The 16,956-nt window shown below is 38.1% G+C and overlaps 1 protein-coding gene across 6 annotated transcripts in view; it reads left to right on the forward strand.

The window, feature by feature from the left end:
- Positions 1 to 16,956, forward strand: part of LOC137058900 (CSC1-like protein 2) — a 168,077-nt gene that overhangs the window by 117,732 nt on the left and 33,389 nt on the right. For 5 of the 6 annotated variants that reach the window (XM_067432403.1, XM_067432401.1, XM_067432400.1 and 2 more), the window contains 3 exons: positions 3,285 to 3,500; positions 6,565 to 6,644; positions 12,886 to 12,924. In XM_067432403.1, the coding sequence (XP_067288504.1) occupies positions 3,336 to 3,500; positions 6,565 to 6,644; positions 12,886 to 12,924 (284 nt within the window). In that variant the 5' untranslated portion in view covers positions 3,285 to 3,335. The remainder of the gene's footprint in view (positions 1 to 3,284; positions 3,501 to 6,564; positions 6,645 to 12,885; positions 12,925 to 16,956) is intronic. The other variant, XM_067432405.1, reaches the window with a different exon arrangement.

Here is a 16,956-nt window from a genome sequence, read left to right on the forward strand (position 1 = left end):
GTGATGATGTTTTTATTCCCTTCTGGACGTGGACAGTATAGTGTGCATACACTTACATTCAAAGGACAGAAAGCCCTCGGACTAAATCTAAAGTATCTTCAACTGTGTTCAGAAGATGAACGGAGGTCTTACGGCTGTGGAACGACATTAGGGGGTGAGTCATTAATTAAATAAATTTCATTTTTGGGTGAACTAACCCTTCAAATTCACTTTGGCTCCATATTCTAACCATAATGCACACTTAGAGTTAGTTCACCCAAACAATGAAAATAATGTCAACTCCTCACCCTCTTGTCGTTACAAACCCGTAAGACCTTTGTTCATCTTCTAAACACAAATGAAGATATTTCTGATGAAATCCAAGAGCTCTCTGACCCCTCCATAGACAGCGATGTAATTAACACTTTCAAGGCCCAGAAAGGTAGTGAAGACATCGTTAAAATGGTCCATAGCCCCTTTCACACTGCACGTCGGACCCGCAATATTCCCGGAACATTGCCGGGTCGCCTTCTGTGTGAAAGAAACCACGTCCCGGGATTGATTACCGAACTGAACCCGGGTCGGGGGCCTAGTAACATTGCGGTATTCGACCCGGGACGAGCGCTGTGTGAACAAAAGCCGAAACTAATGCCGCAGCGTGTACATAGTTATCGTGCGACTCCTAGAGCTTGTTTCTTCAATAACACAACCCTGCAGTGCCAGAAGAGCTCGTCGGTGTTTTAAACGCAGAGAGTGTTCGTATACAAAAGAAACTAAAATTAAACAAGCAGAAATGAGCGCAAACTGGAGACAAGTCGAGACCACGGAGCTCCTTACTATCCGCGCTGAAGCTGAGATCGCTCGCCATTATACGTCACATCAGGATGTCACGAGTCAACTCGACCCGGGACCGTTACGGGTTGTGTGTGAAAGCGCGCATATTACGGTATTTCGCTGGCAGTGTGAATGGACCAAATCTAGCGGCCCGGGAACAAATGCCATGTCGCATTATCCGTGTATTTGCCGGAATCGCAGTGTGAAAGGGGCTCATGTGACTCCAGTGGTTTAACCTAATTGCATGAAGCGACGAGAATACTTTTGTGTGAAAATAACGTCTTGATTCACCAATCTCTTCTCATCTGTCAGGGTTTTTGTGCATGTTGTCTAAGCATGTTTTTTTTTTTGCTCTCATAGAATTGTTACCCATTCACATGATTATATGACCGACACACAGCAACGGTTAGAGTTAAAAATCTTCATTTGTGTTCTCCTGAAGAAACAAACACACCTACATCTTGGATACACTTGGGGTCAGCAGATAAACATCAAGGCTCAATTTTGGGTGAACTATCCCTTTAAGGCCCTGTGTCCAGTCATGTTTGATCTGGCGATTGCAGCAATTGTTTAAACGTTGGAAGCGTTGCCGTTCATCAATCTCCTTGACATTGCATTGAATGCATTTGCAAGTGTTTGAACTTCAACCTCGGATCATTAGCAGTCAGAAACCTCCCACGCAGACGCTTGTCACCGGCCTGGCATAAACACTCCAGAGTCAGTTTTTAGATGTAGCTGAAATGGTCCATCCTGTTTTAGTGGCGTGGGTCTGTGTGGGCCGTGTTAGATTTCCCCTGGCTCCTGCCAAGGTGTTTGGCTGCGCGGGCCGCAGAGGGAATGAGGGATGAGTGGGATGCTTCAGACGGAGGAGAGCGGGTTTGGTGTCTAGTGTTCCATTGCATCAGAACAATGTGTTATATAAACCCCTCGCTGTCAGATGATGTGACGGCTTTAATATCTGCTTGTTGTCTCAGTGCTGATGAGAGGACGATGACTGTCCACTTAATATTGTAAATACTGAAGGAAGTGCTGGAGAAAAATGGAGAAAAATCTGTAATTGTTGTTTGTACTGGGCTCTTACAGTTTTACAATAATTATTTTATTATATTTTTTGTGGCCGATAAAAAGATGATGATCTCTTCATCACGGCTCCTGTTAGTGGGTGGGATATATTAGGGAGCAAGTGACCATTTTGTCCTCAAAGTTGATGTGTTAGAAGCAGGAGAAATGGGCAAGCGTAAGGATTTGAGCGAGTTTGACAAGGGCCAGATTGTGACGGCTAGACGACTGGGTCAGAGCATCTCCAAAACTGCAGCTCTTGTGGGCTGTTACCGGTCTGCAGTGGTCAGTATCTATCAAAAGTGCTCCAAGGAAGGACCAGTGGAGAACCGGCCACAGGGTCATGGGCGGCCAAGGCTCATTGATGCACGTGGGGAGCGAAGGCTCTTCCAGCAGGATAATGCTCCTGACACAAAGCACAAATGCTTCAGGAATGGTTTGAGGAGCACAACAGCGAGTTTGAGGCGTCGACTTGACCTCCAAATTCCCCAGATCTCAATCCAATCGAGCATCTGTGAGATGTGCTGAACAAACAAGTCCGATTCATGGAGGCCCCACCTCCCAACTTACATGAATTAGAGGATCTGCTGCTAACATCTTGATGCCAGATACCACAGCACACCTTCGGGGGTCTAGTTGTGTCGCCTCGACGGGGACCAACACAATAATATCTTGTCATAATGTGTGTGTGTGTGTGTGTGTGTGTGTGTGTGTGTGTGTGTGTGTGTGTGTAACATGCACTTACCATCACAATTACAAATGCTCAAACTCTGAAATGTTTTAAGACGTTGATTACTTATTTATTTAAGGTAGTCTTATTAATTTCTTAATTTTAACTGTTGCTGTATGTATGTTATTTGTTATAACTTATGCTTTTAGTGTAGAAAAATCTCATTACAAATATTATATAACACATTATGCAATTAAATTGATTTATTTTACATATTTACTAAATTAGAAATAATTAATGTAAAATTAACCAATATGAAAAATAATTTGAACATAACAGACCATCGTGCATCTATAAATTATTCATTCATGAACATTGTTCAAATTTACAGCTACAACGGATCCTCAAACTTCACATAATTCCAGCGTTTAGTTGATCCTGGTAAGCGCTCGTTGTCACCGTTGTAAACACGACAGCATTTTTATTCAACGAGGGAGTTTTGGCGGCATGGCATTTGTTTCCAGGCGGACCATTGAAAACGTGCCACATACGTCTCGCGGACACTGATTCAACCAATCAGATGACGACTTCCAAACTCCTGAAGAGTTCCAGAAAAGTGTGCCAAATGCATGAGGCATTCAGCCGACGTCACATCTGAGGCTGAGACTATAGCGCTGAAATGTTCGGTCTTTTGTGTAGTTATGAGTATAAATTGATTTTGTCTGGCTTTTCTTGTCCTCAGGCTCTTCTTCAGGATGTTGCAGTGATTGCAGTGAAACATCTGATTGCGACGATGGGGATTTTTGGGAACCTGGCCTGTACGGGTCAGGACAACTGTTACAACAACTCGACTTCTAAAGACTACTGCTACTCGGCCCGGATCCGCAGTACTGTGCTGCAGGGGCTTCCCTTCGGAGGGGTTCCCACCGTCCTCGCACTCGACTTCATGTGCTTCCTGGTAAGTGACTCCTTCGTAAAAATTTACACTTTGATAGCCTGACAAGCCAGAGCCACATCAAGATGTTTGGTCTGGAAACTCACCATTGACAGCTCAATCCGAGGGGCGGATAAACGGTTGTCTTTCAAACTCCCTCTGCACGCGATAGGATAGCGCTACAACCAACCAGAGCAACGAAGGTGAAGCAGAGCTGACAGATTAAACATTCACCGTATCCGGTCGGCAAAGCTCTGAACACATCTTCCCTTCTTAAGAATGACTTCAGTGCCGTTCTTTGTTCTTTTCTCAGAGAAAAGCTTAACTCAAGTCTTCCAGAGTCGCGGTCAAAGCTGATTCGAAAGACCGCCGTTCGCCAGTTTCTGTGTTTACTAGAAGCACGCAAACGCAACTCGGCCGTCATTATGTTAAGCCCCGCCCACTGACTCTATACACGATGTGATTGGCCCGACCAGAGTTTGGTTTTTACAGCTCAGACGTGTATTGAGAGTTTCTAGATACTCGCGGCAGATTAGATTTGCTGCCACTAAGGTGCGTCATATATACCTAGGATGGCTTGAGGGTAAGTAAACCATGATGATTTGGATGAATCGCACACACCTGAATTTCCCAGTTGGGCTTTCGTAATCTAGTCGGGTAGTCGACTTCGTTAAACTCTAGTCAGCGCTGTCGGAAGCCATTGAGCACTCGAACGCTCAATAACCATAATAATGCGCTTGTTTTTCTTCACAATCATCAGTGGTAGGAGGACAAAAACAGGGAATAGACCACATATTGTTCTAAACTATTATATACTGATATATAAACTGGTTGCGTGATGACGAGTGATGTGATGCATACAGATCTGTTAGTGTTTTTTTTATTTTTTTTGAAGACTTGTGAAATGTTATATGAAGAGGCTAATATATTGTGTAATATCCCTTCTGTAACTGTTAGAATTAATTTTATTAATTATGTATGCAGATATTGTTCAACAAAGGCCTTTACAGTACATGTCAGAGAGACCTAAATCATTGTGCTTTCAATTAATAAACTATTACAAGTCTTTTTTTAAATAGTAAAATAAACCACAAGTATTGGGATTGTATTGGAACCAAAAGGATTGCTTTGATAAGTGACGTAGGAGAAATCTGTAGTCGTGCAACCCCTGTTTTCAAAAATATTCAAGTTTTTCTCAAATTATTTTACCTTTAAAAAATAAAGCCTATTTTTGCAATGAGACCAAAATGTCAGTAGTTCATATCAATATCAATTTCAGGATGTCGAACTTGCCACTAGTCGATTGACCCACTTTGGCCCACTCTGGTCATGACCTCTTCCGATCGGAAAAATCAAGTGAGCCTACATTTTAAATGTACATGAGCAGACAGAGCTGCGCAGTAACAGTTGTTTAACCTACCAACTCTGTTGGCTTGACTCTCAGCCCATGGCTGCCCTCTTAACCTACATTTCTGCTGATGACTTCAGCTGCGAGCTACACATCAGTGCAAACTGCAAGCTGTAGTTCTGCTTCTCTTCCCAGGTCAATACAAACAAGATTGAAAGCTCTAAACTGCTGCAGAAGCAAATTTTCTCCTCAATTGCATTTATCTTTTCTTCAGTGTGGTTACTACGATAGCAAAGAAGGTTTTCTACTACAGCAGGGCTCGACATTAACGCGTGTGCGCTTGTCAAATGGATTTTTTGAAGGGCCAAATGAAAAAGAAATTAAGTATCCTGATTAAAACATCAATAACAAAAAATAACTAGGGAATCACCAAACCCTGAGAATGATTCTGCATTCATTGTGTAATTGGCAATTGATAGTGAATAATATAATATAATATATAATGTACTGACGGTAACAAAGTGGTGCTGTTAAGGCACGTACAGCCTCATGAAGAGAAACGGAAACAAACTCCGTTAACTGTGCAGTAAAAATCCAAAATGTGGAGTTTTTATATTTATAACACGATACAGTTAAGCAACATCACACGACCAAGAGTGCTGAATACCATCACGATCAAAAATGTGACACTTTCATATGACGGCTCAATAAACGAGTAATTCATATTAAGTCACTCATATTTTAGATTCAATGTTGACTGTTTTTGTTCGGTTTCAGCTGCGAAAATAGATCCAAGATCAGAGCGCTTCTCACAGCAACACTCAACAGTGTTTCATTACTGAATGATTAAGTACTTTAAACGAATCTGTCGAGTCAATGATTCAATGACTCGGTCATAAACAACTGCCTCATTCCTGAACGAATCAGCCGTTTGAACGAATCGTTTGAATCAATGACTTACTCATAAACAACTGCCTCATTCCTGAACGAATCAGCCGTTTGAACGAATCGTTTGAATCAATGACTTACTCATAAACAACTGCCATATTCCTGAACGAATCAGCCGTTTGAACGAATCATTTGAATCAATGACTCACTCATAAACAACTGCCATATTCCTGAACGAATCAGCCGTTTGAACAAATCATTTGAATCACTCATAAAGACGGTCACCTGCCGCCACCCACTGGTGGTTTAGTTTTGTGTTGATAAATAACATTCTTTTCAACTTTTCTAAATATTTCAAACTCATGACATAATTTATGAGTCTCATAACATTATTTAATGCAGTTGTAATTTTTAGTGTAAACGATTTGATTTGATTGTGAACAACCCTATAGTGTCTTATTCTAATTTAATGTATTGATCAAATGTATTGATCAAATAAAAGATAAAGCATATTTTTTAACCAATTAGGGAAAAATGCCATTATAATGGTTAAAATATCATAAATGTGCAGATTTAAATATGTCAAAGCTGACTGAACACTAATGAGTATTTCTTTCTAATAAATTATTTTTACAACACACAGAATATCCTATTATTTCTGGACAAGCTCATTTTTTTACTTCGGACAAGTTATCCACAGTACATGAAGAGGTTAATGTCGAACCCTGTCACAGTATTGAAAATTTCTCATCACTATATTGATTTCAATATCCTTTTTTTAAAAAGCTTAATCAGAATATTTGTGCATTAGTTCTCTTACTCATAGTTTGTCCGATCATCTCTGCTTCTTAGGTTCTTCTTTTTGTCTTCTCCATCTTGCGGAAAGTGGCGTGGGATTACGGCCGTCTGGCCCTGGTGACTGATGCTGACAGGTAAGGACCTGTCGCTGTCAAACCTGTCTGATTGATGGGTGTCATTTGGATGTCAAATTGAAAGATTTTTCAGATGGATTGCTTTCAGACCATCACTAACTGCAAGTCTCATACGAATTCTTCTGTGTTTTCTCTGTGTGTGTGGTGTAAAATAACATGTATACATGTGTATTTCTTATAAAAGTGCAAGGGGAAAAAAGCAAGGATTAAAAAGAGCATTTCTTTCTTGCATCATCTGAATCCAATGTACTCAGCCTGGGAAATTATTGGCGGTTCTGCCAGCTGCGGGCCATTTTTTTTTTTTTTGCCCATTTCAGAATCCTTGTTCCAGGTTATCAACTGCGATGACCAGCAATGGACATGATCTCATCCAATCAATAATGTCCTCTCTCAGAGTATCGCCAGAAGTGGCCCATTATGGGCGAGAACATGGTGTTTGAGTTAGAATCACTGTGAAGAGCAGACCTCACTTTCTGTTAACCACAGGTCTTAGGTGCACATTTGAGTCAACAGAGAAGACCACCTCTGGTTACTGATGGAGAAAAACAGTCATGGGATGGGTTTTTTTGTTTTGAGATATGGATCCGAGCCCATTGCTCTTTCCAATTTAGGCCTGGTACACACTAGATGATGTTTAATTTCGTCTGACTTTTAGCATTGTAAACCTCCGACTGCACACACTAGAGATTCGTCCTCACAAGACTCCAGATCAAACATGACATGAGGAGAAAAACCGATGGAGGACAATCAATGTCGTCAGCTGGTTCTCCTGACAGGAGTTTTGTTTTATGGGAAGAAAAACAAAGGAGGAAAAGAATATGGGTGATCTTTTTTCTCAATACTCTACTTTTGAGGCCAAGTTTCACACAACATCCGGTTGGTGACATTTGCTCCATAGGGCTATCGCGGGTATCACGCCAGAGGCAGCCTGATTGATATTGACCTTTTGGGATTTTGCTGGCTTCAATACGATCAGGAGCAGTAATCATAATGACACCACACAATTGAGGATTTTTTGGACACAAAATTTGAGAAGTCTCGAATCGAGCCACACCCCTAGATCGTTTGGGGTTGCAATTCAGACCCAAAATCTGGCTTAATATGTTCAAGTGTGATTAATTAATGACAAACACAGTATTACAAAAGACAATGGGTGCGTTTACATGCACATCAGTAAGCTGATAACTCAGAAAATCAGCTTATTGAAATAACCAGTTTTCCCCGTTTACATGCAAACCAGTAAACTGACAATGCAAGTAGACCGCGTTTACATGACTTCATTAATAAACCGGGTTATTCCATGTAGTGACGTCGAAAATAATAATATCCGTATCTGACTCTGAGATTTCCAAATGTTCCGTCAGTTGTGATGTTAATAAAGCGTGTCAGCGGGAGATTTACAGCTCATATTATCCCTCATGCAGTTTGACTGAGCCTCTTCTTCTTCTGCTCTATGAGATGAGAACACATCTTTACAATTTGCTTGGTCTTTAAAGAGTCTGCGATATGTCCTTATTTCATGTAAAGCGCTAGCTCGCTCTGTCTGGATGTATTTAAATCTGCTCTAAGTTTGCGTTTTTGTGTCCTTTCACACATGCACACTTTAGTAAGCTGACAGAAAGCAGGTTAATGTGTTTACATGCCGCACGAAATCGAGGTAAGAGGCAAAAAACTACCTATCCCGACCGGTTTATGCCTACGCTGTTTATGACCTTACTCTGATAAAAGAAAACGGGTTACCGCGTTTACATGACCATATTCATTGTCGGCTTATTAGGCATAATCGGCTTAAGAACGTGCATGTAAACGCACCCAATATTTAATTCTAGCCAACTTTAGCCTACATTAGATGGCAAAAGTAGAGAAAATGATAACAGAAGAATTGGACCTCTTGATTGAAGTTCATCAGGATTTCCTTGTTATAGCACCCTCAAGGACAGAATTGGATGAAATTTGGTGCGTGTCCTCAAATTGTCCTAATGTTCATATGTACTAAGCTTCATTAAGTTTGATCATTGCGTTCGGAAGTTACGTTCATTAGTAGAAATAGGCTATGACCAAACATTTAATTGACTTAAAAGGACAGTTCACCCAAAAATGAAAATTCTGTCATAATTTACTCTCCCTCAAGTTGTTCCAAATATTTTTGGAGTTTCTTTCTTTTACTGATCACAAACGAAGACATTTGAAAAAATGTTTGTAACCAAACAGATCTGGGCAGCCATTGACTACCGTAGGATTTTCCCCCACTATGGTAATCAATGGCTGCCGAGATCTGCTTGGTTACAAACATTCTTTCAAATAACTTTAATTTTTGCGTGAACTATCCCTTTAATGAATAAAAATCCCCCAAGTGATGTTCTTTCTGAAGTGTCTTGCTGATGCTAGTCGTTTTGGTCTCTTATTATTCAGGTCCTGCCTCAGAGATGGTCTTCCACCATCCGTACTCCTCACTGCTTTAATACACAGGTGCAAATAAATGCACCCAAAAACTTTTTTTTTTCTTCCAATTTCCTTGGCAGGGGTAGGAAGTGGATTAAAGGCTGCTCACACACACCATCTGTGTTTTGCTGGGTTTCTATTTTCACTCTGCTCTTCCTTCTTTCCACTGATCTTTCTTCCCTCGCTGGTGCGGAATAGACCCAGAAATATTCCCTTGTATCATTCTCCATTGAATCGATCATGTATTATTTGCTGCTTATTAATGTCGCTGGAAATAGACTCAGCCGCTGGCATTTATCTTTTTTTTAACTCAGTTACATAAGTGCCATATATATATATTTACAACCCCAAATCAGAAAAAGTTGGGACAGTTTGGAAAACGCAAATAAAATAGAAAGTAGTGATTTCTAAATTTACTTTGACTTGTATTTCATTGCAGACAATTTGAACATAAAATATTTCATGTTTTTTTTTTTTTGTCTGGTCAACTTCGTCATTTGTAAATATGCATCCTTTCCTGTCATTCAGACCTGCAACACATTTAAAAAAAAGTTGGGACAGGAGCAATTTAGGGCTAGTAATGAGGTAAAAGGGTTAAATAATGATGTGATTTGAAACAGCTGATGTCAACAGGGGATTGAAATTATGATTTGGTACAAAAGCAGCATCCAAGAAAGATCTAATCCTTTAGGAGCAAAGATGGGCCGAGGATCGCCAGTTTGCCAACAAATACGTGAGAAAATTATTGAAATGTTTAAAAACAATGTTCCTCAAAGAAAGATAGGAAGAGATTTGGATATTTCACATTCAACAGTGCATAACATAATTACAAGATTCAAGGAATCTGGAGGAATTTCAGTGCATAAAGGACAAGGCCGCAAGCCTAAGCTGAACAACTGTGATCTCCGATCCCTCAGGCGGCACTGCATCAAGAATCGTCATTCATCTAGAAGCAATATCACCACATGGGCTCAGGACTACTTTGGCAAACCTTTGTCAAGTACCACAATACGTAGTTACATCCACAAATGCCAGTTAAAACTGTACTGTGCCAAAAGGAAGCCTTATGTTAACAGTGTCCAGAAGCGCCGTCGACTTCTCTGGGCTCGGAGGCATCTGGGATGGACCATCACACAGTGGAAATGTGTACTGTGGTCAGATGAATCAGTATTTCAGGTATTTTTGGGAGGAATGGACACCGTGTTCTCCGGACCAAAGAAGAAAAGGATCCTCCAGACTGTTACCAGCAACAAGTCCAAAAGCCAGGGTCTGTCATGGTATGGGGTTGTGTCAGTGCCCTTGGCGAAGGGAACTTGCACTTCTGTGAAGGCACCATTAATGCTGAAAAGTACATAGAGATTTTGGAGCATATGCTGCCTTCAAGAAGATATCTTTTCCAGGGACGTCCATGCACATTTCAACAAGACAATGCAAAACCACATTCTGCACACATTACAAAGTCCTGGCTGCGGAGGAAGAGGGTACGGGTACTTGACTGGCCTGCCTGCAGTCCCGACCGGTCTCCAATAGAGAATGTGTGGCGCATTTTGAAGCGCAAAATGCGACAACGAAGACCCCGTACAGTTGCCCACCTTAAGACTTGTTTGCAGGAAGAATGGGACAAAATTACACCTGAAACACTTCATCACTTGGTGTCTTCAGTCCCTAAACGTCTTTTAAGTGTTGTGAAAAGGAATGGCAACATTACAAAGTGGATAAATGCTTTACTGTCCCAACTTTTTTTGAAATGTGTTGCAGGTCTGAATGACAGGAAAGGATGCATATTTACAAATGACATGAAGTTGACCAGACAAAACATGAAATATTTTGTGTTCATATTGTCTGCAATGAAATACAAGTCAGTCATTTTAGAAATCACTTCTTTTTTATTTTATTTGCACATTCCATACTGTCCCAACTTTTCTGATTTGGGGTTGTATTTTAAAGGCCTGCAGTTAAATCTGGTGTTCACTAACAAGTGGCATTAAACACTTATGTAGACATTTTGAGTTTGAAGGCTGCTGTACTGATTATTTTCTTGTTAAGTCTCATTGATTGTTCTCCCATGATGCTTTACTTCTTCCTGTAGTAGAATAGACAGAGGAAATCTAGCGTTAATGAGCTTCCTTTTAGAGTTGATTTCAATGTAAAAATAAATTCAGGCCCCAATTGAAAATTTTCTAGGGACTGATCACATCTAAATTTGTCAGCTGGTCAAATTGAATTTCTCTGAATTGATGCATTTTTTTGAATTGAATGTTTTTTTTTTTTTTTTTTTTTTTTACATTGTCAGCATTTTGCATGTCCAGCTCCCTTCTTACTCTTTCAGAGAGTACAATCGTCCACCTTTCACTCACTCTCTCATTTACGTCTTTTATGGCCAAAGGCAATTTAAAAACCATGGTGATTTTTGCATATTGACATTGTTTTAGATTGAAGTGTGTGTGGACCTGCTGAGTGTGTAATGACAGCGCCCGTCCGTCTGATTGCTGATTGGGTGTTGTGGACCGTACATTAAACACACGGCTCCAGTTTAAGCTCTCGTGACTCTACGGTTCACCGCGAACAGATTTACTCGTAAACACTCGAGTGCTTTAGTGGAAGCACAGCTGGGGTGTGATGTGGTGTAATAGATATGAATTAAATGGCCATAACTGGCTCCGAGCGATATATTTTTTAATATAATAAAGTAATTTAAAGCTGACTTAGTGATTACTTTTTTTAAAATTAAAATAGTTTATCAGTTGTTGAATGACATGTAATCAATTTTTTAAATGACGTTTTAAGTCACAGTTTTAAAATAGTTTTATTATAAATTTTTATTTTACATTGTAGCTTTAAATTTTCTTTTTCTTTTATTATAATTTTTTTTTTTTTTTTTTTATTACAATGGGTGACTACTTATCACCCAGCAACCAATCTTTTTTGCAGTTTTATTTTATTTTGTCGACTTTTATTTTGTTGCATCTTTAAATTATTTTCTTTTCTTTAAAAAATATATATAAAATAATGAAATTAATAAAATAAGTTGGAGAAAATACAATTATTTAAAGATGCAACAAAACAAGAAAATCATAATAAAATAAAAAAGCTGCTAAAACATTCATCGGTTGCTTGATGAAAAGTCATCATCCATCGTGATTAAAAATACAATATAAATAATGAAATCAAACAATGGATGATGACTTGTCATCAAGCAACCAATTAATGTTTTCGCAGCTTTTATTATTTTATTATAATTTTTTATTTTGTTGCCTCTTTTAGATTATTTTATGTATTTATTTATTATTTATTTATATATTTATAGTATTATTATTATGTTTTATTTATTTAATTTAATTTAATTATTTTATTAATATCCGAAAGATCCCAGAAATACAGAGCATGTGCATAGTACCCTTTCCTCTGAGCAAACTGGGTTGGGCTATAACTAAATTTAGGCATTGGTACTGCACTAGCACCTATTTTTTATTATTATATTTTATTCATATTTTTGTATATTTTATTTTTTTATTTAGTTTTATATGTTTTATTTTAATTCATTTAGATTTTTTTTTTAATTATTTAATATTTTAAATTGATGATTTTAATTTAATTATTTGTTTTATTTCTGTTGACGACTGTATTTGAATGGCTCTCCATCTTTAATATTCATGGTGAGATTCTGATGTTGAGAGATCCGGTGCTAACATCGCTCTGCTTCCACAGCTGAAGATCTGACGCTGCCGTCTTCAGAGATTTCAACCAATTCAAGCTAAAAATTTTTCCTCCCTCTTTTTTTTCTTCTCTCCTTCCCAAGACAGAAGAGAAGATTCAGCGGTCTGGAGGAGCGGGAGTAGTATGTGCAGTTATTGTTCCTATGCTTTATTCTGCTCACTGGTGAACTAACTGCTCACTTCTGATAAACTAGTGTGTGTGTGTGTGTGTGTGTAATGGTTTGTAATGATGGTGGTTCCTCACTTTTGACCTTTTTCTAACACACCACGGGTCACACACGTCGCTTTAGAGATGTGTGTGTGTGTTTTCTCTGATTGCACACCACATACTAATTTCCCTCTGGTGTGTGTGTGTGTGTCGTGTTTGACTCACTCATGTGAATTTGCTTGCCAAAGGCCTCTAACACATGAGTGTCAATAACCGCCTGTCCTTCGTGTCTCTTTTTGTGACGTCTGTTATGTGACTACAGTACGAGAAAGGAACGGAATAACTATGAGCCCGTACGCAGGTAATAGAGCGCTAGCGTGTCTCTCTGACCCGTTGTGACCCAAAGCGTGGATCCAAACAAGACCCCTCCGTATTGTGAGTGTTCCCGCCCTTGTGAATGTGGCCAGTCGTGTGCATCTTCTCATGTAGAGCTTTACTTCAGAAGTGCTGATCGTAGTGGAGATGACCCCTTTCTCAGAGTTTATTCACTCTCATCATATTCCAGACTAGGGTTGAGTCGCCATGGGTGGCTGTCATCCAGCAACGGTTAATCAGGATGGCGAGTTTCTTTATTTTTTATTTATTTATTTTTTGTAAAAAAAAAAAAAAATAAGTTGCCGCCTTAAATTATTTTATTTTACTTTATTTATAATTTTTAAATTGCAGCTTTAAATTATTTTTTATTAATGGGTGACTAGTTGTCATCCAACAGCAGATTAATAATTATTTTTAATTTTTACTTTTATAATTGTGTTATTTGATTATTCTTTTAAGCAATAAAGATAATATAGTCTTTTTTTAAGTTGCAGCTTTAAATATATTTTTTTAATTTAACTTAATTTATTTTTTTACGTTGCTTAATTTATCACAATGAGTGACTACTTGTCATCCAACTACCAATATTTTTTTTAAAGTTGTAGCTTTAAATGATTTTATTTTTTTCTTAAGTTATTGTATTTGTTTTCTTTTTTTTTTACTATTACTTTACTTTTTGTTTACATTTTTATCACAATGGATGGCTACTTGACATCCAACTGCTAATTAATTATCTTTTTTTTTTTTAAGTTGCAGCTTTTAAAATTTTTTTTTACTATTCATTTATTTTATACATTTATTTGATTTGATTTCTTTTTACATTTTGACTACTTGTCATCAAACAACTGATTAATTTTTTATTTTAAATTGCAGCTTTAAAAAAAGTTATACTTTTTTTTACTATATTACTGTATTTTATACTTTTTTTTTTCTCTTTTCCATATTTTTTTCTCCTTTAACTTTTTTTTATTTTATTTAAACATCTGTTTTTGTGCACAGAAGAAAAGTCATATCCTCCTGGGACCCAGAATTTTTTTTAAATATTTTTCTATGTCATCAGATTGTTTAGAGCATAAGAAACAAATGGACACATTATTTTTTTTTGAAAAATTATATTGTATACGTTATGATATGTCCTCTGTAGTTGACACCAGGACTCAGTTGTTAAAAAATTTATGAAATTAAATTGCATGTATAGGCAAAAACAATGGGATTTATTTTTAATTTACGAATACATTTTTAAGTTTTAGGATTTTTTTAAAACAAACTTTTTTTTTAAGATGATTCTGAGCTATGCTATAAAAGATATAACTGAATGCTTTGATATACCATCTTACTTTATGCAATATGTGGGTAAAATGGCCATACTTGGATTTTCCCATTCAATACAATATACCGATATATTGCATCTAATTTGCATATTATTGTGTTCTTGGTGCAACATGTAATGAAAAAAAGGGTAATAAGGGGAGTAATAATTGGCAACATTTTCATAATATGTAATATTTCACAGGAATATTATGTAATTTATTTCCCTATTTACTGTTTGTGTCTCTAAAATGCCTGATAAACACGATTTAAGTCCTGGTGTCCTCTACAGTGGACATTTATGAAATCAATGCCCTGTTTTGTAACAAAAAGTCATATTTTGATTAGAAACCCCATAGCATTTTCCTGAGATGTTGATTTATAACAAACAATTAGAAAATTAATCAGATTTAAATTATAATTACAAAATATTATCATATTTCTATAAGAGTGCTAAACATTAATGTCAGCCATTTTTAAAGACCAAGAAGTTATTGTTGTCCTGGTGAAACCTCCAAACATCTGGTATCTGTGCAAAGCCCTGAATGTGCTCTATAAAGGACATCCTGACTCAAATCTGTGATGTGTGTGATGTCACAGAAACTCACTAAAATATAATGTCCACAACAGTGGACAAAAGTCTATTACTGGGTCCCAGGAGGATTGGATCTGGTTTGGAATATCATAAGAGTGAATACAATTGTAAATTTGAACCAAATGAAATATTTTTGAGTGAACTATTCCTCCTTTATATTCAGGATGACTCCCGAGCGGTATACTGTCTCTAGTCCATGGCGTCAGCAGTTTTTTTTTTTTTAGCAACACAACCACGGCTGTCTTATTGATTGATTTGATTGACAGCTCATGATGAAGTGTAGAAATAGCTGCTGGATTCAGTTTAGTGTGTTACAGAAAGTCACCGTTACTCAATGCTGAGGTCAGGGAACGCTCCAATCATTTCTAAATGTTTCATTCTGGCCCGGTTGCCTTTTGAACCTCTGCTCTTATCACTTCATTTGAGACGGAGCTGTTTCTAATGAGTCTGTCAGTCATCAAGAGGAACCACGTTAATAAAGTCATGTGACACAAGCCTTTCTTCCTAACTGAGCCAGTGCACAGACGAAGAAAAAGAGGATCCGGCTCTTTAAACCATCTGGGTTAACATTAACATCAGAGGTCAGGTCCTCAAAGGCTTTAAAAAACACACATATTAAGAGATGACTTTGTTTGTTAAAATGTGTTTGGAAACGCACCATAAAGGCCCTTTCACACCGGACACGTAATGAAAAAGCGAAACAAATATGCGAATATTTCGCGTCAAAACAATTCACATCAGCCGCGATACGAATTTGCGATGTTTCAGAGCTCCAACATTCAAAAACATTCGCAGCGACAGCTGAGAAAACACGAACACTTCATCATTCAGTGAAGACGAGCTTTTCATTTTATTTAAAGGACCGAGAAGAAGGTTTTGGGTGCAACTAGTCCTAAAAGAACAGAGTCTGAAGGGGAGGATGCTTATCTTGGACAGGGTCTAAAACTTTATCATGACCGGTTCTGCACTTACTTTCTAAAGTCTGTGGGACAATTTGAGGATCTCCTCCTGAGACAGAAGCAGCGCATCTGACGAGACAAACACACACTTCAGGAACCAATCGATCCGGAGACGATGTTTCCAGTCCAGTCACAAATGTGAACATTTCAGTGCCACAGACGTACTGATGGCAACACGTTGATAATTTATAAAAGGTTAAGTTATTGCTGTCTGCAGCGTACAGTGAGCAAACACAGCTGCAGCTGAACAGCTTTAACTAGACCTACAGCTGTAATCTCATGAGAAATGCCACGCCTGGCAAAGGCTAATGTTGAGTGAATAGCTCGTGACATCAACTGGACATTTCGTCACCTTTGTTTCCTTGTGTGTGATTGGTTGAAGCCGTTTTTGTCGCCGCTAGAGTAAAAAAAATCGACATCGAAAAAAATAAATGTAGTTTTTTCGCCGCAGCACATTCGCGTTCGGTGTGGAAGCGCTCATTACACAAACAGCTGATCAAAAAATAAAACCGTCATAAACGCGTCCAGTGTGAAAGGGCCTTAATGCTGTTTTTAAAGTGATCAAGGTGACGTGTCAAATTTACTTATAGAGCTTTTCACAATGCACATGGTTTACAGAAAATCATTTGTTTATAAAATCATATCTTCATACCTTATAGAGGGCCGTAACCGTTTCTTGAACAAAGTTGAGGGGGGTCTTTTTATTTTAAAGAAATTACATAATTAAATGATTAAAGGAGATTCATGGGAAAAAAGAAGAAACTAGAGC

Source organism: Pseudorasbora parva, chromosome 22, assembly GCF_024679245.1.
Source record: "Pseudorasbora parva isolate DD20220531a chromosome 22, ASM2467924v1, whole genome shotgun sequence".
Classification (NCBI taxonomy): Eukaryota; Metazoa; Chordata; class Actinopteri; order Cypriniformes; family Gobionidae; genus Pseudorasbora; species Pseudorasbora parva.